This window comes from Pezoporus flaviventris, unplaced genomic scaffold, assembly GCF_033815535.1.
Source record: "Pezoporus flaviventris isolate CSIRO_AGI_PZ_B2104156 unplaced genomic scaffold, CSIRO_AGI_Pfla_v1 ptg000095l, whole genome shotgun sequence".
In the NCBI taxonomy this organism is placed as follows: Eukaryota; Metazoa; Chordata; class Aves; order Psittaciformes; family Psittacidae; genus Pezoporus; species Pezoporus flaviventris.
Genome location: NW_026892643.1, coordinates 1962290 through 1986597, shown reverse-complemented (window position 1 = coordinate 1986597; position 24308 = coordinate 1962290). Strand labels below are relative to the sequence as shown.

Sequence of the window (24308 nt, the reverse complement as noted above, 5' to 3'; positions counted from 1 at the left end):
AAGTAGCTCGATACTTATGCATGCATATTACACATGCAGTGAAAATGCACAAGTAAGAATATATTGGAAGTGTTCCACAAACAGGTTTTGTCATAAAAAAGCACGAAGAATTTGACAGAGAACACTGAATGGCTCATTATTTGAGAAACAGCCCATAACTAAAGACTATCACAATGATTACAAATAGAAGGAAATCTACAAGTTAGTCTCCTTTCATAATCCTCAGCTTTCTCTTCATACCTAGCCATGCAACAGCAATGCCAGTCGCAACACTTCTGGAAAACCAGTCTTAAAACACAACATGAAAACAACACGTAACTCATTAAAAAAAGCTTCACCGATTGAAAGAGCTAGAAGGAACCAAGTCACCCTGAATGCAAACACAACAAGGATGAATAACGCTACTATGCATGTGTGTAAATAGCAAACATAAGCATATTCCCATCTAGATGTAAAGGCTATTTACAAGCTGATGATGTAAGTAGAGCATGATTAAATACACAGGAAAGTCTGAAAGACAGAACATTGAAGATAATTCAGTATCCTCACTTGAGGCAAGTCTTTCTTTTAGGAGGAAGTCAGAAAAAACAAATTAAATTTGTCAGATAATGGATAGCTACTGCAAACTCATTTTGTATCTCCACAGCCTAGAACCTTACAGTTAGAAACCTCACAGCTGACATCAAAACCATCATCATAATTCTTTTCTTCCTTTCTCTCTCAGTTCCTTCCCGTTTTTCCTCTCTGCATCTTTGTCTTGGAGGGGTGAGAGAACAAGACCTTTGAACATGAAACTTTCAAAGCTTTCTGCTGCAACTCCTGTACAGCCCCTTTAAATCAAAGCTACAGTAGGACTGCCAGTACTGCCTTTGTAGTAACCACTCCTTACGTATCAATGCAGGAAGTCAAAGCTCAAGAAATAAAATTCTATGCCTACATCTACAGCAAGTAAGCTACCGAAGTAGCCCAACTCTTCTAGTATAACGGACAGCTAATGAGTAGCAGATATTTTCTGCGTGTCTGGAAAAATGTCTACTTCAAGTCCCTAAACAGGAATTCAGAATTCTCACATTATCAACTACAAAAAACACGGGCAATGATGAAAGAACGCAAAAAAAAACCTCACCAGACAGCAGCAGTACTCTGCCTCCATCAAGTATGTCCATTTTAAAATCCAGGACAAAAAATACCTGCAACCCAACACATGCAACCTTACCTTAGGGAAGAAAAAAGCCTCCCAATGCAGGTCTGGACAGGAAGAAGAATAATTAGAACTGCCATTCCTGCAAGACATGATGGGCCTATCTCCATCCAGAGAAGTACTGTTACTGCTACAGCTTGAATTGGTCCAGCCCACAAGAAGTGCAAGAAAATCGTTACCTAGGCAAACAGTTAAGAAAGAAAAATTAGCTTTTGGTCTTACCTAAAAAAAATAAACCTTAATAACACAAAGTTAAAGAAACACCTTTGCCTGCAACAGGTACTGAGGCATCCAGTGAGAATTCTGCACCAGATTCAGAGACCTTAATGTACATGGAGCTGCCTAACCTCCAGAAAAGTAGAAAATTACCACGCTGATTTGGTTTTATCTTCATCAACCAATACTTCTCTGAGCTTCAGAAAATACTTGAGGGGAAAAAAAAAGTATGTTTTCCGCTCATCTTTTAAGAGAGTATTTCTCTTTGTATGATGTTTAAGAAATAGCTAGAAGAAATGTTCATAGGAAACAATCACCAGTTGTAAACAAAAACTTCTTAACTCAAACACCACAGTTTCAACAGCCCCTTGGAAAGACCTATAATATTCTTACCTGATCAAACTTGTTCACATCATTTGACAGAAGATTTACTATTTGACCAGTGGTAGTTTTTGCCATAGCTACATTACTGAGACGAAGTGCCTAAAAAAGAACAGTCAAAATTGTCACAGCTCATAGAGCACAGTACACCTATACACAGAAGGCTTGATACACAAATACGACACCACGGCAAAAGCTGAAGGTGTATCTCAGCTTTTGCCCGTGAATACCTGGGCACAGTTCAAGAACCTTAGGTAACATGTGGGTTAGGTTAAATATTCTGAAGAAGAAAGTATAAAATAAAGTTTAGGGAAGGACTGTGGAAAACAGAAGTTGTGAAACTATTTTCATATCTGAAGAGATTAAAAATGGGAAAATACCAACATAGCAAGTTATACAAAAGAGCCTGTAACTTTTCATTTGCATTGCTCTCCCCTACACTACAAGCATCTGTTCAAAACAGGAGCAGAATACTCCACCTGAAGACCAAATTAAAATCAGGATAATGTTTGGCCAATTGAAAGAATTTTGTTTTGAATGAGATTCCTGACTGACAAAAACCTCAAGTTATTTGTTTTACACTATCAGTTCTTGGTAACGCTGCAAACTGTGCTTTCTGTCTTTGCAAATGAGTTAATAACCCTTTAAAAATTTCCCTTCTTAATAACTCCTATAAAATCGTAAGATTTCTGAAGAACATTAAATGAAGTTTAGCACATGCTATGAAAAGCAAAAAGAGTAAATACAAATATTTCTACAGATTAATAAATAAGTTGATCAGCAGAAAATAGTATGTGATCATACAATAGCCCCTAAAAAATAGCATCTGGAAATATGCAGTCTGAACAGGACCGCAAAGATCCAAATTTAAATAGCTCAAAGTTATAGATTACAGACCCTGCTTCCTCCTTCTCCTGCTGGAAAGAGAACACAGTTTTGCAGCACAAGTAAAAAAAAAAATATATATAAAAAAATATAAAAACATGTTACATATTTTCCCGTAACAGAATAGTTCACTCCACCAAAACACTTCACATTTTTAGGCAGTGCACATCTACTTCTCCCTCTCCAAAAAGTTAGCATTAGGATTGCTTTCTGATCAATAATCTAACCTCAAAAGCAACAACTGTTTCAAAAATTCTGTTCCAATATTTTAAATCAGGTGCAAGAACATCAGATATCAAAGTACTATTCAAAATATAATTTCAAAGGGCCATACATTTCTTGCACCTCACTGCTGTTTTACAAAGCTATTAATCAGAGAGAATCCTAACCCTAACACTGAAACCAAGAGGCAGAAACATTTAGAACCCTACTAAGAAATTCCTCTGAGGTTCCAATAATAAATCTAGGATACTGCGTATATGAAAGACAAGATTAAATTATTTGAGAAAATGATTGCTTCATTCCCTGTCTTAAGCTTGTTTCCCATACATCTGAACTCCCCAGAGAAGTTGCTGCTGGTAACACTGTCACAGCGCATCCACTTTTCTATCATGTTTACTCCACACCACAGATCAAGGTTGACAAGCTCCTAGAAAAGCCGTTAAGATATAGGTAGACCATAACAATAGGAGTTCGAATGATGTGTAGATTAGAAGAAGTTGCCCACCAGGGCATGTTTACAGCACCTATTGCTACATACTCCTTTACAACATAGATGTATCTGCCATTTCAAGTCCACTTCAGGTGCTCAGAAGAACACTGCACCAGTGTCTTGCTAGTGGTCCACAGCCTGGGTACACCTGGGACCCATCACCTGAATCACCTTTCTGACCTCTTCCTAGCTATTTCAGACACAGACAGCAAAAACAGTTTCAAAATGTATTACCCTAGTTCATTCTGACCAAGACAGCAAGCATCTGAGCCAAAAGGAGGTAGCTCATCTGTGACTGATTTGTCTTCTCCGGGAAAAGACAGCCTTTACCATTGTCAGTGATAATGCAATTTTAGTCTTTTCTTTCCTTCCTGCTTCAAAACCACTTCTGAAATAGCACTGGGTTTTAATGTTTGTTTTTTTTTTTTTTTTTAAGTGAAATAAGCCTTACACTTTCTGAAGTGTCCACTGAATGGACCTGTCTAGACTGCAAAGGATGCAGAAGGAAATGGAAACATCAGACACAAAGCAGCAGTTTTACTGATAATAACCAATTTCTCCCCGAAGTTCTGTTTTGGTACTTTCCCTTTCTACTACATCTGGAACAAGTAACATATCATAGGAGCTGCTATAAAGAAAATTAACTCTATCCCAGCCACAGTCAGCATACTGTGACTTTAGTACTATTTTGACCTTAACATTTATAAATTCACTCTGAAGGTAAGAAGTACTAATCTAGAGCCACACACCTTTTTAAAAAGCAACCGCAGCTTGAATTTGATTTTATTTTACATTTGCCAATTATCTGCCTGTTTTCAGCACAAAGATCACCTTGACTTTCTGTCTATAAATTTTCTGTACAGACATATTTCCCAGCAAGCACCCTCTCTCAAGAAAAAAAGGTTTTAGTTATATGGACTAATAACAGTGGTTTGTCCACTTGATGTCTTAGGTTATTCTTTTTTTTTTTACCCTGAAGATGTAATTGCAGTGGCCCAATTTCAATTTTTTTAACCATTTTTTTGCCTCCCATACTCCCACGTTAGTGTTTTAACCTTCCTCTGCCCCAAAAAGTTAATTCAAAAGCACATTAAAAAGGGAAAACTGACCATAGAAAAGAATAATAAAACTGCTTGGTCAAATAACTGCTGACACTTTTTTGGCAGCTTTCAGTCTCAACCAACTACTCCACACTTTAAACTGCTTTAGTGTTTACTCTGAACCTTAAGACCGTAAGTAACCTTTGGTTTTAACACACGAGACTGAGCCACAAAACAGACTCGTTTTTCATTTTTGTTACAAGCTTCCTGTGTGCATCACTAATACTTCTTACTGATCACAAAACACCTTAGTGTTCACATACAGGGGTTTTACAAATGACATGTTAACTTTCCAGGAAATGAAAAGAGTTTAAAACTTAAGAATTACGAGCATAAGTTCTCCATTAAGGATGCTCTCTCACCCAACCATTCACCCTTGCAAATCCAAGTTTGTATTTACTACAGCAATTAACATACACTGCAAAAGTATTAGTAAATCTGCATCCAGATTCTTTCAAAGGTCTATATGAGGATAAAGAGGAAGTATGACCTATCTATAAGCCTCAGATAACGAGGACAAATGATTAGAAAGGTTTATCAATGTTCTGATGTGACCTCAGCCTCCAGCCTCAGGAGTAAACACTTATGAGATGAGGGGAGATTAATTTTCTATTTAATCACATCTCTAGAAATAAGGGTGCATATTATGAACATTTCTTTTCCAAGCTTCTAAGCTAATATCAACACAGCAAAAAACAACATCGCTATATACATATTTCATGAACTTCAAACTCTGTTATGATAATCAGTTTAGCAAATTAATACCTTAGAGAGAGATGTTTATGTACAAGAAAGCAGTGTGCCATGTTAGAGATGAGCTCCCAGAGGATAATTTCCAAAGTATCAGAAGAGGGAGGAGAATAAATATATGCATGAAAAGAAATCACCACTTACAATGGGGACAATTTTACTCTCCTCACTTTACTGCTTTGTCCAAAACCTTTGCATGGCCATACCAGTAGTACAAGGGTTTGCCTTAACTGTATGGCAGCTATGTTGAATGGCTAAATTAGCATGAATTTCTTCACATTCTAAAGAAACCTTGCAGTCCTGATCCTTCAATTAAACACCTTTGCTGAAGTTAGAACTGGCAGGTCACTATTCTAGCAGTACTAAAGCTAAAAAAAAAAGAAAAAAATAGAGCATTTTCCCTTCTAACATCCCCAGCAGGGACTTCCCACTTGGAAGTGGAAATAGCTCAATGGTTTGTATACTGCCAACAGCTTCAGAAGAGGAAAGCATATATATATACGCTTGGGTTGCTTGCTCCTCAGGGCACACAAAGGCCCATATATCATCCTGGATGTCACTCAACTCCTTCCTGGAAGTAATACCTGTAACTTCTCTTGTCCATCTCAGAGTGGCCTCAGCTCCATCTGTAGTCAAGGACAGCTATTTCTTGATCAGGACACACAGAGAGAAAAAAAATCACAGCTTACTAAATGTACGTCCCTGCACTTCATTGGCTTTAATGAAGGACTCCAGTGCTCCCACAGTAAAACCGGTAACTGATACTAAAACATGGCTCTAACCTATCTTTAGAATTCAGCATGGTTCTGAACCGTGTCTCCTGTGCCCACGCTCCTCTTTCCTCATACCAAAGCAGGAGGGATACTAACGGCGTAATTAGTAATCATCTCGTTCAGCCCGGAGGGGGCAGCAGCAGTACTGCAGCACTGCTGCCTGTCCCCAAACTAACCTGATGGACGGCTCGAGAGGAGGGCAGCCCCTCTGACCCGCAAAGGAGGCAACTCACCAGTTCTACAGAACTGCTGAAAAAACAATATAAACAAATCCCACCATTAACCACAAAAGTGCCGTGGGGGAAATTGTACAGTGAAGCGGTTCCCAGACACCTGAGAGAACTGAAGCAGGTGGTGACAGCCAAGTATAACATCCTCCCCAGGGATGAACCTGCAGGGCTGAGTAACTGCCAGCGTTCCCTGGGAGAGCTCTGCCCCTCTTCTGCTGTACTCTAACTGCTTCTAACAGCTCCAGCACACAAACCAGCAATGGCAGGGCCCCTTTCCAACAGCACCAGCGGGCAAAAATCAGCACCCCTGCCTTGTCTTTAGGGCTGTTTAATTCACCTTCTCTAGGAGGGCTGAAGCTATCATTCAAACACCATATGACCAAAGAGAGAGCAAGAGCACATATGTACATTTAAGGTCTGATATATATTGGCATGCGTTACATTTTTACAAATGAGTAGCTTCAACGGAACTGCAAGCATGAACAGAACAAATAACTGTATTTTTAAACTCCCCTAATGAAAAAGCTGTCGAATGCCAAATATACCTGTAAACACGTTTGCTTACCTTCCGATAAATCATATGACACATAGCTACCCTCAGCTTCATGCCAGCCCGCTGTACATGATAGAAGTATAAGTGGTGCATTATAGCTAGAATAAGCGTGCACACAGACAGAGCAGCTGCGTAGCAATATGCAAAATTCAAACCCTCATCTGAGGGATCATAGTTTTCAAAATAATTAATAATTTTTCCCAAAAATATTGGCTGAATTGTTTTGAGGGTTTCCTGAAAGAAAAAGAAGGGAAAAAAAAGTATTAATAATTTGATATCACACCATGCTACCCAAGTTTGTAACCAGGCAAACAAGAGCCAAGTACTGCTGCAAGTCACATCCCGTATTATCTTTATTGAACTCAAAAATGAAAATTTTTATCAACACATAATTCAAAAGAACTATGTTCCACATTAAAATTTAGCTGATTCTTTAAAAAGAACTCTCAATTTCCAATAAAAACTTTGATGTTATAAGAAGGAGTACGTACTACACTGATGACAGTGTGTGCTTTACAGCCATCTACATACAGCAAGAAAAACCCTTTTCTACTGGGCACCCCACTCAGATACATAAAATACTGCTAAGCCTTACAATGCAAGTCAAGGGCTTGTAATGTCTCAAAAATATTGCACTGAAATCAGCTCTTTGTTCCACATCCATAATCCGGCAGTTATGACTCAAATTTTTCATTCTCTATAGAGCTATGGCTCTTTTTCACTTTTCTGAGAGTAAGAGAGTTTTACTTTTCTGAGAGAGTACGTGAACATTACAGCTTCAATGAACAGCACAGCATGAAGTCACCAGGATGTGTCATGCTATCTAAGAGGCCAAGTTTCACATTGCTCTTAGCTAAGAAGTGTGTTGTATGACATTTCACTCCACTTACCTCAATCATTGTGAAAATTCCAAAAACTAAATAGGATTTCCAGTAACAAAGAATAATGGCTTTTGTCAAATGTGGCATTTTTCCTCTCTTTTTTGCTTTTTGCACCTCTTTATCCCAGTACCTGACAAACAGAATACAAATGTGATGGAGAACAGAAGTAAAACCACAAGACAATTACCTGGAATAAAATACTTTCAGATATACAGACAGATTGCCATGCTCACTTTTATACAACACAAAATTAACAGATAGTTATGTTTTCTCATTCACATAAACACATAGTACACTATTACAGGCCTATCTGTCCTTGCACAACCACAAACAATTCGTCACTGTTGGCTACTACTGCCTTTGTCATACTTGCTGATGAGGAACCCTTTTTTTCTTCTTCTCTCAGTTCAGACAGACACTTAACTTAGTTAAGAGCCTAATACCATATGATCTCCTAACTACGGACTAAACTGAGGAAGCATGGACTGTCTTTACTGTCATATAAGCACTGCACTTCCCAAGGGAGGCTGTGATGAACAACCTCTTCTCATGCCTGGATCTTTCTACCACGTGCTTTGATGAGGACAAGCAGATATGGCACAAACGCAACTGTCTGCAGCAGTTTTGCCACCTAACACTCCACATGTCTCTCTGAAGGCAAGGATTACAGCAGCAGAGTGGCGAAGACCTTTGCATTACCACGTGTCTGCCCACAAGGAGAGAGCAATCTGTTTGTATTAAAATCAAAGACAATAACAACAAGCACAATTTTAAGAAGAAAGTATCAGAACTTAAGCAAACTTCTTAAAGCATGCTGTTACCAGACAGGATACTCACCCTTTCTTCTGGAGGCTAAATATTTCTTGCCAGACTTTCTGACCTTGTTAGTTTGAGAGCTGAAATGAGTCTAAGGCATGAAAGCCAAATTATTTTGCAACACAGCACACAAGTTTGAGGCATACAGTATGGATAATAAAACTTTCTTTTTTTAACCCCCTTGAAGGGTTACAGAGTTATTGTCTAAATACTTCAGAGTCAAAATTGAAACTGTGTAGATTCTCTTGTGTTTGTTGGCCCAAGAGAAAAGGCTACTTCCTTAGGTGGCTATTTACGAATTATATTGTGTGCTTCTTGGCCAGGTACACTACAGAATTAAAAACCACTTCTTTTTTTTTTTTTTTTTTTTGGCATGCTGTATTTTCTACCATTTCCTGACTCATGGAAAGTGTGTGCCTTTACTGTAAGAATCATTGGAAAGAGTCCATCTTCCTCCACAGCTAACTCCTTGAACTTCAAGACACAGCTGTGGAACTTGGCAAAGCTCTCCAGCTACAGAGATGTTAAAAGCTGCACTCCTGTGAGGTTATCACCTACCCTTTTTCTTCAGTTAACTCATCCAGAGCAGGATGATGCATGACCTGTCATAATCATTCATTCCCAGATTCTTTTTACTTGTTGAAGAGTCTCTCACCCCAACCAAACTATCAGGAAATTTGAGTTGCTCTACCTTCAGTGTAATGGCAAGAAATAGCAAGGCCACAATTCCCTAATACAGAGGCCACCTTTCACCAGGAGACACCACTTCCTCCAATTATATTTAACAAAAGATTATTTGAGGGCAAAAATGTTAGCTATTGCAAGGTTCAAGACAATCGACAAACTGTTATTCTTGGAAGATATTTCACTATTAAAAAAGAAAGAGATCTTCCTGGGTTCATAACAACATGACTTGGTACACAGTCCATGAAAGAGTATTTATAACAAACTAAAAACACCTTCTAGACACAAGTTTCAGATGTCCAAGGCATTCTATCCATTCACTAAAGAGGGGCATATTTTCAGCATACATACATTTATATACACACATACATAAAGGGTAGACAGCTGTCACTTAATTCAGTTTGTGCTCAAAACCGAAAACAACAAAGAAAAACCCCTAACATTTTTCCCCACTTTCATAGAGAGAAATTTCAAAAGTTTCCACAGCTATTCTACCCATGGACAGAAGGCTCACATTAATTTATTACGGATTACGGCAGTAACAGTTGATGAAAAGTCTTCTTTTCCAAGCATTCTGCGAAGTGTCAGATTAATTACAAATGACATAACTGAAAGACTAATGCATTTTCATTACGTATAACTTGAAAAGACATTAAAATGCTTCCATGGTAAACAAGTTCTAAATATTGCCGTTAGTGCGTCAGCATTTTTGACAGCAGACCTTGTTAAACTTTACAACCACCTCTAATTTTAGCCCAGAAATAAAACTCTTGCTTTCCCCAGCAGAAACTCAATAAAAGGGAACAATTATTTTCCTTCTTACCACTGCAATTCTTCTCCAAGCTTCTCTGAGGAATCTTCTGGCAGCACTTTATACATATCATCTTCTTCAAGCTTCCGTTTATGGCCAATGATAAATATGGGATTCAACCACCTATTTACATACAAATTATTAATAAACTGATCAGCAAACCAAAAGAGTAGTTTCTTTACTTATTCCTTTATCCCTTTCCTGCCTCCTCTTCTCCTGCATCACCCAACATCCATGCATTTTACTGCACTTTTCTCTTACCTAAGAACTAAGTCACCTCCCTTTCACAAATGGGAAAACATTTTCCATTTCCTAAAGCTGTTTATGCCCATAGCACCCTATTTGACAGCCAGTACAATTCTTGGCCTTAAGGCAACTGTTTTCTTACAGTGTTTCCTTACGTTTAAGGAAAATTAGCATTCCTTTAAATATTTAGGAAAAAACACAGAACCTAATCCAACTATTAAAATATTGGCAGAGTTGTAAATAAAATGGTAATACACATTAAAAGACATTTTTGTAACTAGCATGACTATTCACTTACATGAGGAAAAAAACTAACTGCTGTTAAACTACCATCTTGACAGCAATTAGGTCAGTAACTTAGAGACAACCACTCATGTAAAAATGGGAAAATAATGGATTACTACTAGAAGTGATATTAGCCATGTTTGGAAATACAAACAAAAAGCACGCAGTCAGAGCACGTAGGCTCCAAAAAGGAAAATACTGTCTAACAGCTCAGTTTCCTTAGTGGGCAGATTTTTAAAAGCTCAGTATTTTACGAGAGCACTTTGAAGACAAACTTTAATGGTGCTACTGTAGATTTGTTGGAAAATGCAGCATTTTGATAGTTCAAATAATACTGTCAGCGAACAGTAAGACTAGCTTTTATGCATCTAGATCCTTCTTCAAGCCTGAAACACACATCAAGAAGATCCAAACAGTTTCAGCTGCACTCCACAGAGCAGACTGATGCATGGCAGAAAGCACGAAACTGACCAAGCTGCTCACGAGATGGACCAAAAGAGAATGACACCTCTGAAACAGGCATCAAGTGGGATCAACTTGTTAGGGAACTTGCAGTTTGCCACTTTGTCTCTCTACCAAATCCATGATAGCTGGTTTCCAGGAGAAATGCAGATTTTGGGTGTCAGGCCTGTTTACTACAAGTACTTTCCCAGCTGGTCAACATGATCAGAACCAAGAGGTCAGGAATGGATCTGTTTAGGAAAACATATTCTTGCACTCACTGCAAGGTGTCTGTGCAATTTCTATTGCCTGTGAAAGCTCATAACTGCTGTTTAGTATCTGATGCTTAATTATCCCCTGACTTCATCAACATAGTTTTTAAAAGAGCACCTGGTGCACTAGGTGAAGTGTATTATCTTCTGGAAGGCCTACATGTGAGAATTCAAAACTGGGATGGTTTACAATGAGAACATTTCTTTATTCACAACCACAACAGTGGTTATGAATACTCATCAACTAGCTTTGCATTTCTTGCTCGGGCATGTTCCAATTACATTTTGTATACACTGGCTTATAAGAAGTTTGTTGATTAGTTCTGGGGTGGAGGGCGTTCAGAGAGTTTCACTGAAGACAGAACTGTTGCAAAAACCTTTTTCACAGTCTCCATGGCACAACTGCTTATAACAAATGGGATTTAATAGTGTTTTTCCTTCACTGTATAGCATGTTAGCACAGTGTTTGTGTGACTCATTCAAAGATTAAGAGTCTATCCTTAGAGTAGCATCTTTGATGCCTAACAGCCCTTTTTAAACTCTTGGAGTGAGTACTAAAGGTTTGTGTATGTGAGCTGTTAAATCCTAAATGTATGTTAAAGGCACAATTAGAAACAGAAAGTACTTGTCAGACAAGTCTGGTGCTTGGACTGTATGGTCAAATAGCACCAGGGCTCAAATCGCTGCCACAACTTCCCTACAGGTCCTGACAAAGTCTCTCGAAGACCAATTGCTCCAACCAGCAGAAGAGCTTCTGCCTGGTTTGACACAATGACTATGCTCCACTGAAATACTTATTCAGCCACAGTTCTTGCAGCCAACCACAGGTAAAAAGTAGACACGATGCAAATAACCTCAAGGCCATTCAAACAATTTCTGCCTGCTGGACAAGAGACACCCTGTGTGCTCCAGGACAGACAGTTATGGGAAAGATCTACAGACTTCAGTTGACTCACATGGCTGATACCAAGTGTTCCTCCTCTTGCAATATCAATATTAAAAGAGTTACTCCATAAACAAGTCACAGGTCTGTCTGACAGAGAAGAATACAGACCAAGTTCTCTTCCCCAAATCCTTTACCATGAGAATCAGGATGAGGCAGTTCCTTCAGGAAAATAAAGCATAAATCCTTCTCACATCTAAGGAAATGGTTACGAGATTCCACCAGCTACTGTTGCCAAGGTGGTGAAAGCAAAAATCATTCTGATATTTAACAAGGAGCATAAATATTTATTACAGAATCACAAAATGGCTGGGATTGGTTAGAAGGGACCTCTCTAACTCATCTGGTCTAACCCCCCTGCTCAAGCAGGGCCACCTAGAGCTGGCTGCCCAGGACTATGTCCAGGCAGCTTTTGAGTATGACCAAGGATGGAGGCTCTACAACCTCCCTTGGCAACCTGTGCCAATGCTCGTTCACACTCACAGTGAAAAAGTATTTCCTGATGTTCAGAGGGAACCTCCTGTGTTTCAGCTTGAACTCACTGCCTCCTGAACTGCCATGAGGCAGTACTGAAAAGAGCCTTCCTCTGCCCACCTTGCACTCTTCCTTCAGGTATTTAAATACATTGATGAGATCCCCCTGACCCTCCTCTTCTCCAAGCTGAACAGTCTCAGTTCTCCTAGCCTTTCCTCATAGGAGAGATGCTCTAGCCCCTGCATCATCCTTTGACTCTCTCAAGTATGCCCATGTCTCTCTCGCACTGGGGAGCCCAGAACTGTGTGGCCTCACCAGTGCTGAAGAGTGCTGTCCATTACCGGCACGTAAGAGAATGCACAGAGGAGAATAAAAGACAGTTAAAAATATATTTTAGCATACACTTTGAAGAAACGAAACAATGCTCTTAATGTTAGTCTGTAGAACACCATTCCTTTACTTTCACTTTTCAAAAAACCACAACCGAGCCACAGGAGGAACAATGCTTCTGTTGAGAGCAACTGCTCCTAATACCAGTTTTAAACAGCACTGCAGTCAACAGCAGCAGAAGGTGCAGACCACAGCCATAGTGTAGTTCATGTGCAAAGCACTCAGGTGAAAGACAACTGAATGGTCTCAAGACTACAGAATTCCTAGAATAATCTAATTTATCCTTTGGCCTTGACTCTCTAAAATACTTACTGATGATATACCCACCTCCACTGAGTTCTTACAATTTGTACCAAATCCCTTTTGTCCCCTCATCTCCACACCAATCAAGCACTGTACATACCATGAGACTGATTTTCCAAATGAAGCAGCAGATGGAGATAATAGTGCAGGGTAAAATCTGCCAAAAATCTGACGGTTTTCAGACTATTAATTCCACTGAGACCTAGTGCAAATTCAAGGCTCCTCACATTTTTCTGTTAGTTTAATCCATAATTTTGAAAACAGTATTACATTGCACTATAAGCCCTATGTTAACATTAAAGAAGGAAAGGAATGTAGAGTATGCAGAAAACCATAGTAATTCATTTTGTGACTCATTTATTATAATGGACAACATGGCAAAGACTCAGCAGAAGTCCACGTTTCTGCAGGGTTGGGGGGGGGGGGGGGGGGGATCAAAAAGAACCAAGAATAACCACCCATTATTGAGCTTTCTGACTACTCTCCCCGAAAACACCCATCTTCAAGATGTACTACTATTATGGAGGTCTTGAGAATACAAAAGATTTTAACAGCATGTTGTGTTACTGTAGACTATACTTGAAGATCTTCAGAAGGTGTTTAAAAAGTTTTCTTTTGAAATTGCACTTAATCCTTGAAGAACTTTTAGCCCAAGAATGAGGTCTTCTATTTGTCCACTGCAAATTCTTTGTACGGCAAGAGCAGTTCAAGTTTCACATCTCACTGATGCACGCTGAACTTCACACCAGTAGGTCCGCTTTCAGACGGAAGACTTAGCAAATGTTCATATTCAGTCATTAAAGTGAGTAATTTCCACCAGGATGCTACATCTAGATTACACCCAGTGGAATTCTCTGCACTTAGAGCAGAATTGAGACCAACCTATTTCACACAGCCTGCTGTTACTGGAGTCACACACTCCTAACAAGCAAACTAACCAAGCCCTTCTCTTGCCTGAAGGCTCAGTTAAATTAAAGAGTGCTGTAAGAGGACTGTTAAAGGAAGCTGGCAAGTAACGCAATGGACTACATAAAGAACATCCCTGAAACCTAAACTTACCCATGAAGTAAGACTACTTTTCGAGTGGTCTGTCTTTTCTCCAAACAGACATCAGGTTAACACTGATCTCTTCAAGGGGGAAGGTGGGGGAGGAAGCCCACATGAAAATTAGAATTTGCTATGAACACAAAACCTGTGCAAGCTGCATTATTCTTTAATAAAAAAGCTAAAACAATAAACAAAATTAAAGATGACCTGGAGAAATTGAGGGAATATATTGACAGTGATGCAAACTACTCTTATAGTATATAGGGTATATATATATAGGGTATAAAATAGACTTGCTAGCAATCTGTTGCCTGAAGAAAAACAACAGGGTGGAGAGGAAAGACTCACACCTCAGTACCACATTTCCGTATTTCCCTTTGAAGAAGCTGTTCAACTCAAATAAAAATGGGACGCATTAGCCACTGTCTTCTCTTTTCCCACGTATCTTCCTGTTTGCTAAGAATTCTGCATGATTATTTGGTTCTTTACACATCACCTCATTTCAGACACTCTTCCAAAACACAGGGTTCACATGATGCTTTTCAAAAAGCTTAGCCCAAATTTTTCCTAGCACAAGCTACACATAAAAATCTGAGTATCTGGAAGAATCCCCAGTACCTTCTGTTCTACTGGGAATGCCTCTGTTCTATCAAGATGATTAGCTGATCAAAGACATCAGTCTGGAAAGAAGCCCAGAATTAGTCCCTGCTATTGCCAGAATACTGATGTCACTAGGGATAGATTAAAAAACAAATTTAAAAAATCCCCCTGTAACCTGGTGCAAACCCAAGAGATAGCCAACTGCAAAACTCACTGCTCTGACCCCAAAAAGCTTTTCACCTTTACAGCAGTACCTTGGGCACTGATAAAAAAGGAAAGTGATTCATTTCTGAACCAGCAGATACACAAAGACCACAATATAAACATTCACTTCCTGCAGTTCCCTACTCCTGGATTACACACCCTGTAATATTACAACACAGTCAACCAGCCACAATTTACATAGTTGTTCAGGAAAGTGCAATTTTTTAGCAGCTGCAATTAGAGCAACTCCAAAAGAATTTCAGAACTACTCTAAGATCTTCAGAAAAAGCTCAGTGTTTCCATACCCTTGTAAGAGAAATGAGACATCAAGGGGAGGTCTCAAGTCATCCCCTTCTTCACAGAGATAGCGTGTGAGAGACTCAGGCCCTACCCGAAAGGCACAGTCATTACGCAATCAGGACAGTCACGCTACTCTGTTTCATACATGAAATACAACTTCCTAAATGAGAAAACTTTGAAATCAGGTTTCCTAGTATCCCAAAATAATTTCTTTTCAGCCAAAATATATTACACTTAAGTTCATTAAACTAAAAGCAGTGTCCAGCTGAACTGGTTCATTAACCCAGGGACAGGACCTGCTGCACCTCTGGATTTATATCATATCCTGCTTGCAAATGCTCAAAAAAGTACCATTCTCGCACTGCAGAGCAGACTTGCAGAGCTTTCCAGAAATGCAGGCATATATTGCAAGTTCTTCATGAACTGAGAAAGTTTGTCACAGAACATGAGCCAAGACGCATTTGGAATTACATTACAAATTTGGAATTACGTTACAAAGCTGACACAAATAAAAGAAAACCCCAAGATCAAAGGATGTGTTTGTCGGGCAAACAGACACCTATCAGCTTCCATTGCCCTGACCAGCCACACAATAGTATCACCATAGTCAGTCACATACACATTTCAGTACCTTCCTCTGCATAAGTGCAAAAAGTTGCTCTTACCAGTTTCCCAAAAGCCTTTGCTTTATCACAAGCCAAGTCAGAAAAAAATCAATCTACATGGGCTGCTCTTCTAGTTAGAAAAATCTTTTATTTTGTCCTTCTTTATTTGTAATTGTAGGCAGAAGTTTAACTTCTGGGTAATTTTACAGCACCCAGCCAAAGCCACATCTTTTATACTCTCATCAACTAATTCATTAAGGAAGTGGCTTAAGAACGCCATTTTCCCCATCCCTCTTAAGCCTATTTGTGCATTACATTACAAGCATCATCTGTTTACATTCAATCTGCAGTTACTTTCAACAGTTGCAAAGGAGAGTCTTTCTTTACTCAAATTCCTCTACTGGGATTTCATTTCTCTAAGCAGCTTGGAAGCACTACTTCAACTACTAATCTGCTGAGTAACATGTATTTCGTTCTCTTTCATCACCTGCTTTGGAGCTTGTTTGTTGGTTTGGGGTTTTTTGGTTTTTGGTTTTTTAAATAAATGGGGTTTCCTCATGGTACTTTTTGGTTATAAATCCATATTGATTATCCTCCAAAGCTTACTTCAGCTGTTCACCTGCTTTGTTGTACTGCTCATCACCTACCTTTGTGAGCTGAATTTCTACATCAGCAGTGCAAATCCAACACTGCTGTGTACTTGCTTTCAGTCCACAGGAGTACTGCTGGGATGGGATGTAGAGACAGGACATACACTGACAGTCTCCAGTGTTATTTTGCAAAAATTCGTAATTATCACTGCAATAGTTTGTAATCATCATGTCATTATTTTTTTTAAACCTATCTGTTTTTCACAGGCTCGCTCATTCTCTTCAGTAAGCTGCCTTTTCCCACGTCCCTTACCAACACAGTCACCTACAATTAACAAACAGAGTCAGTTCTGGTACTTTTTGAGATGTTTCTCAATTGGTGTTTTTGTTGCAACTTCCGTCCCTGGCTTACTGCAGCTTAAACAGTAGATTTTCTCATTGCTTACGGTAAGAAAAAAATAGGAATACAATGAAATTACTTCAAAGCCATGTTAACTCAAAAACACCCTTCAGGCTTCCAGTTGCAATGCCAGACTGTATTAACCTTTGATACTCAAGCTTCATCTCATCTTCTGAGCTGGTACTTTTTCACAGCACAGCGTAAGCAGCTAAGTTGCTGAACACCCACTTTCTGGTGCTGACAGTAACTCAATTGGTACTTAACTGCATTTATTGCAGGCTATTTTCATGCTGTTCAGCTACCCTGCATCAGCCAGGTATCAGATACTTGATTATGTTAATGTACTTCCTGATGTTCCAGATCGCAAGAAAAAGTACAAACAGAGCAAGGAAAGAGGAAAAAAAGCAGATACTACTGAAACAACTTAGCCAGAGTAGGCAGCTGCTTCATCATTTGAAAAACGCACATAAAAACTGTTACAGCTTCCATACATGTTTAATAGCAACAACTAACAATAAGAAAAAGGCTCAGACCCTCAAACCAGTGTTAAGCAGAAAGTTTGGTTCAGCATAATGGTCTCAGATTTCAGTATCTAGAAGAAAATACGACTACTAAAACCTAATGGTAGCAATTTCTGTATTAACTTCCTTTCTGACAAGTAATGGAAGATTTAAAATCACCTGTGAATTCACACTGGTATTACAAGTGGTCGAGTATCAGGGATACAAAAAAACAACCCCCAAAACCCAGATGACTGGTCTTTTTAAGCTTCTATTCCCAGAATCTAACTGTGTTATCTCCCTCTCCACTCTACTTACAGCCTTGACGAATTTTCTAGAAGTGGGGACAAAAAAAGATTTCTGGAAAAAAGGGGAAAAAAAAACACCACTGCACAACATACTCCTAGTTTTTAAGTTTTGCAGGAATTAACAGGGACATTTCTTCTCCTGAATGCTACAACATGCTTTATTTAGGGCATTCCAAAGGCAAACAGGCTTGGTGTTGTACTCAAAACAGTTCATCTGATTGTGTATCTGAGCACAGATATTTACTGTAGATAGCAAGTGCTAATATTATGATAGTTTATACACATTTGCTGTACATGATATAATCTATTTAGCACTCTTTACCCACGTATTTTACCTTCCCTGACAATGATTGTCAACAGTATCTTCTTCTGCATAATATAGCTACCTTGCAATTAAACAAGCAAAACTTACTGCAAGTAAATGCAGTAGTTCAAGACACTGAATGATTCAAATTTGACTATAGGATACTAAGTATCTGACAAACGAAGAAACAAGGCATTATCTTTAAACAAAGTTGTATGGATGATCCTCAGTCTTTTTCAATCGAGAAAAAGTGCCATTTCATTCTTTAAGTATTGAAAATGAGGTTTCTGTTTACCTATACTGAAGATACTTACATATTTCTTTAGAGTTTCTTACAGTACCACAACTGTCCTGCACCAGTAAGTCAATAAATGAAGTAAAATCTAGCTTCCTTAGAGATCTTTACACAGTGGCATATGTTCGGAGTCACCACCATCACCAATTTCAGGGAATTGGTGGGATGGCAAATTGCAATGCCTGATGCTACTGAGATACTCATTTGCTACCTGAAGAACATGTAAAATCCTCACAGGCAAATCTATTCACTCACAAAGTAAGGCACACGGAACAATTTTAACGGTGGCACTGCTGGACTCAGGCTGGAACTTCCAAGCAACATGAAGAATTCTCTCCCTAACTTCATTCAGTGCAAGGCAAGACATGCTTTTGTAGAGAGCAACATTACAGGATTAAAATGCAGGTGATACTTTGGCCTACTCAGAAGCCCAGCTAAATCAGTCAGTGGCCCTTCTGGTTCTAAGCTATAGGATGAGAGAGGAGGAAGAAGTTAAGGAAAGCATGCAGATTTATTCTGCTACACAGGAGGTATGCGACATGAATGCATTTGGTCAGACAGCTACATACTGCGCTGTCATCACTGAAAATCCTTGGACTCGCGTGCCTGTGCTTACCTCATTCTGTCCACATTTCAATCCCAAGGTAAAGATTTTTTTCACTCTTCTCTCACTGCGCTCCAAGTCAGAGATGTGAAGAAGACTTAGTGGTTTTGTCATTTTCCCTAAAGTACATGCTTAGTAAGCCAAGAACAATGCTGTCAGACACCAACAGGTAATGATAAACCAATCATTTCTTCCTTGGGATCATTAACTGCACAGATGCCTTGGGGCAAGTTTTCAGTTCATGTTTTAACGCAGCTATTTTAATGGCAGTTGCCACGTGTCAAGCGATGATGTAAAATGCACCCAGCTTCAGGATGCTGATAGCATTCAGTGCTCCGAAGGAGCCAAGAACATGTCATAGTCACAGCAAGTCTGTGATGGGGAAGTAATTATTATTAATAACAAATTATAATGTATGAAATTTAGCAGGACTTTAATTTCTTTTCTTTTTCTGAGCAAAACCACCAGATACCCTTTCCAGGGTGTTCCAGCTTGCCCTCCTTCTCACGTTATTAACAGGCCAAAAGTCTTCTAAAACTTTAATCACAGCCCATGTTTTGTAACTCTCCACTGAAGTGGACTTGATGCCTGAACAACAGAACGCATAAAAATTCAACTGCTGTATGGTTAGAATACCTTTGACAACCCAAGGGAGCAAATGCTATAAGCAAATAAAAATACACCTGCTGTTTAATGAACATGTAAGCTCAAAGATGTGTTAATATTTAGAAAAGATACTCTTTTATTATTGATTTATTAGTACAGCTGTTAATACTCCCCTTCACCATACCCAGCAGAAAAAAACATGTGAAAATGCTGTTTTCAACTCAAAGTATGGAGTATAAGGCTTTTCGCACTCAAAACACTTTCTACAACAGAATAACTGCCTGAACATGAAAAACACTGGACTGAATTCTCTCTTTCTTGGACATACCTAAAAAAGAAAGAAAATCCTCCTATCCATCTTTCAAAGCCTTCATTCTTACCAGCAAGCTGAGCCAGCAATAAAAAAGTAAAATATTAAAAAAACAAACAAAAAAAAACCAAACCAAAACCACAAAAAAATATAGATAAAGTAAACCAGAAATATACCCCAGCTCTGCTAACTTTATAACTGAACTACCATCCCAAGCTTAAAGATGTTTAGTGAGCATGAGAACTTATTACAGTAACTACTGACCTTCAGAGTCACATCTGGAACATCCAGAACAACAATCTGAGCTTGATAATCCTGCGCTAATACAGACAACTCAGCAAGATACAGGGAAAACAAGAATATTTTGTGACTGCCCTGATCTTCATACTTCTGTCAGAAATAGCTTTTTATTCTTGAGACATGCAGACTAATATTACGCAAGGGATGCATTATAAAAATAACAATATTCATACACAATCCAGATGCTCCTCTTTCCCATGAATGTACTACTAGAGCATTTAATGTTCATCAAGCTCATACTTGTCAAAGTCACAAAAAAGCAAGAAGACAAGCTTTGAACAATGGGAGAAGAATGTGTCTTCAGCCTACACACTCATTACCTTCGTTTTATAATTCAATGAAAACATGACTTCTTTTCTCCTGTGAGTTTGATCCTGTTTCTGCCAGGTATTAATTCTAGCTTTTCTTCTGCACCACTGACAACAAATGAGAATGTGCTTCCTTACAATGGTGAAATTGCACTTTTGGAGCAGAATATAAATAAAATAAATGCAAGAACAATCCTTGCCTTGCTACCTGCAATGCCCTACATTCTACCCTCATTAATAACAAGCAGCCAGCACCTGGCATTTGGAAGAGCAGAGCAGGCATACTTGAGCAACCACATGGTGGTTGTGGCTACTCCCAGGCCAGCCCTCCTCAAGCACTGTTTTTCCAGTTCTCCAGAAAAAAACATTTTGGAACATCCTGTGTGAGACGGCAGTTAAAATGAAGCAGCACCAAAGCAGTACTCATACAGCTGTCAGATGCTATATATGTTGTAGAAATGAAGAGCAATTCCTGAAGCCACCCCTAAAGTGAGATTTATAGGTCATGCAGGGTGTTTCAATACTTCCTTGATTTCATATAAAACAGTATTAACCTGCAGAAAAGTGACAGCCCCTGCTTACTCAATTTAAGCCACTGAAGACAACATTTCAGCTGAAACTTTCACTAAGAAAATACTAATGCTTTCCGGCTAGTAAACGTCAAGGATATACAGGTATTTTTCATTATGACTTGCAACATAGGTAAAAGAGATTTTAAAAGGGTTTTTTCACTCTCGTGAATTATACAGCTGTGAAAGCCTGAAACCAGTACACAGAGCATTTTAAAGCTTTTCATATCGCACTAAACCCTGTTTCAAAGCACAAGCCTTAAAGTTATAGACTACCATTTGACTGCAAAGCATGAAGTCACAGTCAATCTCTGGACTTTCAGCAGGCCTGTCATCCTGCAAGCACAGACTTCCATCTACCCTCCCCTTTGCAGCGAGAACCTACAAACATGTCTGGAGTAAAAGGAACCTTTCAGGTGTCCACCTAAAAAGTGGTAAATTTAAGGTACTTTGTTGTTGCTGTTGAACACTTCACTGTGATACATTCAGACTGACAGAGAAGGACTAAAAAAGGATGATATGATCTGTCCAAAACCTAGCTATGAGTACCACACACTTACATTTTCACTTCCAGCTGGGCTGTTTCTGGCAGAACTACCAGTACCACCGCAAGATTCCAGCAAAGGAAAGGGTACTGAACAGAAGGAGCTCTGGAATGCTACATGGCCAGCCGAGGTTCATCCCTTCCCATTCTGCCTGGGATTCCTAGCAAAGCTATTTCCAACACTGTCACCCCACTATCAAAAAAGAAACTGTAAGTCAAAATACTGAAAACAGAGTTCTGCACAAACATACAACCTCCTTTTTTTCCCCTTTCTTTCTGCACAGAGTACCTCTAAGGACATCTTCACGACTGAAAATGTATTTAGCTAAAATTTCTCAGGGCTTTTAAAATCTCCCTACCTTTCAAAAGGGATTTCTGCACCTGCTCTGAGTTACTTACAGGATCAAAGTGGTTTTCACTTCTGTTTCAGAGGCTTCCAAAAAAAGAGCCCCACCTGCCATGCACCTCTTCCTTCTCCCTCCTCCACCACAGAACACAGCATGACCCTGACTCAGGCTGAAGTAGGTGATGCAGAATCAACACTACCTCTGTAACTGCTCTCTTCCAAAGAGGATCTGCTAAGACAGACAAGCTTGAAGTTCTCCTATCTCACTTTGCACCTCTTTTCCAGTTATATTTCTAAGCAACTACACTGTTGAGCTGTTAATTCCTCACTGCTCTGAGTTATTATACATACCCATGCCAAGGTCTCCACTAGTAAGAGCACAAGCACTAACTTTGGACCAGCAGTCATTTGGTCCCACGGAAGTTCGTGGACCACTTCTGCAGACCCTGCCTTCACTCTGCTATGCCCCAAGCCTCCCCAGAGCCAAGGCAGCAGACTGACTGCAGCTGAATCGGGGATGGGAGCAGCCAGGCTGCTGCCCCGCCATTCCTTACATCGGGAAACTCCCACGCCGCTATTCAGCTCAGAAACCACCTCGTTCAAACGGGGGAAAGCCCCACACCGAAATCAAGATTAGCAAACCCTGCCGAGATGAGCAATACCTGGTCGCGATCGGTTATGAAAGCAGGGAAGAGGAGCAGGGCCAGGGAGCAGCCCTGCACCCCCTACCCGGACGGGGGGACACGGGCAAGGAAGCGGAGAGCGGCGGAGGACGCTCCCACAGCTCCCCAGGGAATCGAACACGTGCTCCAGCGGGGCGACGGGGCCGCCCGAGGCGGGCAGGCCGAGGGCTGCGCTGTCCCCGCACAGCCGCCGGGGATTACCGCCCGCCGCGGGCTGCCGGCTTCGCCTCAGGAGACTTCGCCGCACTCGAGAAGCCACCTGCGCGCGAGCGGCTGCCCGGCCGGTACGGCTGACACGCCGGCGCCGAGCCGCGACTGCACAGTCACTACCGGCGGCCGGCACTACCAGCGCCGACAGACACCTCCCATCCCCCCCGCCCGCCGCCGCCGCGGCGCACGGACCCTCCCGCGCTGCCCTCACCCTGAGCTCAGCACATACACCCTGTCCCCGCGGGCTGGGCCCCGCAGCCCAGCGACCAGGTGAGGTAAAGTGAGGCGAGGCGAGCGGCGCTAAGCCTGGGCACGGCGCCGCCGCCTTCTCCCTTGCCTTAGACCGGGCGCTCACCAGAAGAAGAGCCGCGAGCAGAGGTTGGCATCCCGCAGCGGGTTGGGCTTCTCCTCGTGGGACACCGCTTCCATGCCGCCCGCCGCGCCAACCCGCCCCGGCGAGGGCGCAGGACCAGCAAGCGACTTCCCACCACGGCAGCCGCCGCCGCTGTACCGCCGGCCGGCGCTGTTTCCGGGAGCGCTGGCACCCCCGCCTCGTCCCTCCCTCCCGCCGCAGGACGCCTCCTGCCGGCCCGACTCGCCCGCGGCTCCCGCCACAGCGCAGAGCTGAGGCGCCGGGCAGCCCCGGAGGCCGCGCCGGGAGGGAAGCGCCCCTCAGGCTGGCCGCGTCTCCACTGGCGGGGGAAGAGGGCCGCACCGCACCGGCGCCGGGCGGCGGTGGTCACCTCAGCGTGGGGCCGGCCTTGTGCTGGGGTTACTCTGCTCTTCTGCCCCTGGTTTCTCGCCTCTATGTGTGTCCTTTCCAGATGGAATGCATCTCCTCGAAGAGCACGGTGCCAAGCACTTTTTGAGGTAGAAAAACACACTGAGGGTCAGGAGTGAGTCCACTTAATAGGACCAAATATCACCAGCAATGCTTGCTGTCACCTCTCCTTCCCAGATGTTGCAGATGGTTCTATTGCCCCATCCCTGGCAGTGTTCAAGGCCAGGTTGGATGGGGCTTTGAGCACCCTGGTCTAGTGAAAGGTGTCCCTGTCCATGGCGGAGGTTAAAACTGGATGATCTTTAAGGTCCCTTCCAACCCAAACCATTCTGTGATTCTATGATTCTGTAAAAAAATCAAAAATAAAAACAAAAAGACTCCTCATCGTTTAACAACATTTAGGATAGTTTGATGGTACAAAGGAAAGAGTAGCTAGTAGTAGTAATTAAATATTCCAGGAGGTGGTACCTTTCAGAAATCCTTGAAGCCATTCTCAAAAGTTCAGCAAGTGACCACCAGACTCTTCTCCAGTACTACCACTGTGCTT

General features: G+C 40.9%; 1 protein-coding gene across 7 annotated transcripts in view; it reads right to left on the bottom strand.

Annotated features, from left to right (window-relative positions):
* Nucleotides 1-23586, bottom strand: part of ABCC4 (ATP binding cassette subfamily C member 4 (PEL blood group)) — a 152809-nt gene extending 129223 nt beyond the window's left edge. For 3 of the 7 annotated variants that reach the window (XM_061476243.1, XM_061476246.1, XM_061476247.1), the window contains exons 1-6: nt 23336-23586; nt 10006-10116; nt 7692-7812; nt 6814-7035; nt 1811-1900; nt 1217-1380 (exon numbers count right to left, since the gene is read on the bottom strand). In XM_061476243.1, coding sequence (XP_061332227.1) covers nt 1217-1380; nt 1811-1900; nt 6814-7035; nt 7692-7812; nt 10006-10116; nt 23336-23409 — 782 coding nt within the window. In that variant the 5' untranslated portion in view covers nt 23410-23586. Of the gene's footprint in view, nt 1-1216; nt 1381-1810; nt 1901-6813; nt 7036-7691; nt 7813-10005; nt 10117-20284; nt 20336-22749; nt 22853-23335 lie in introns of those variants that run through there. The other 4 variants (XM_061476244.1, XR_009747376.1, XM_061476242.1 and 1 more) reach the window with 4 other exon arrangements.
* Nucleotides 23587-24308: the final 722 nt, after the last annotated feature.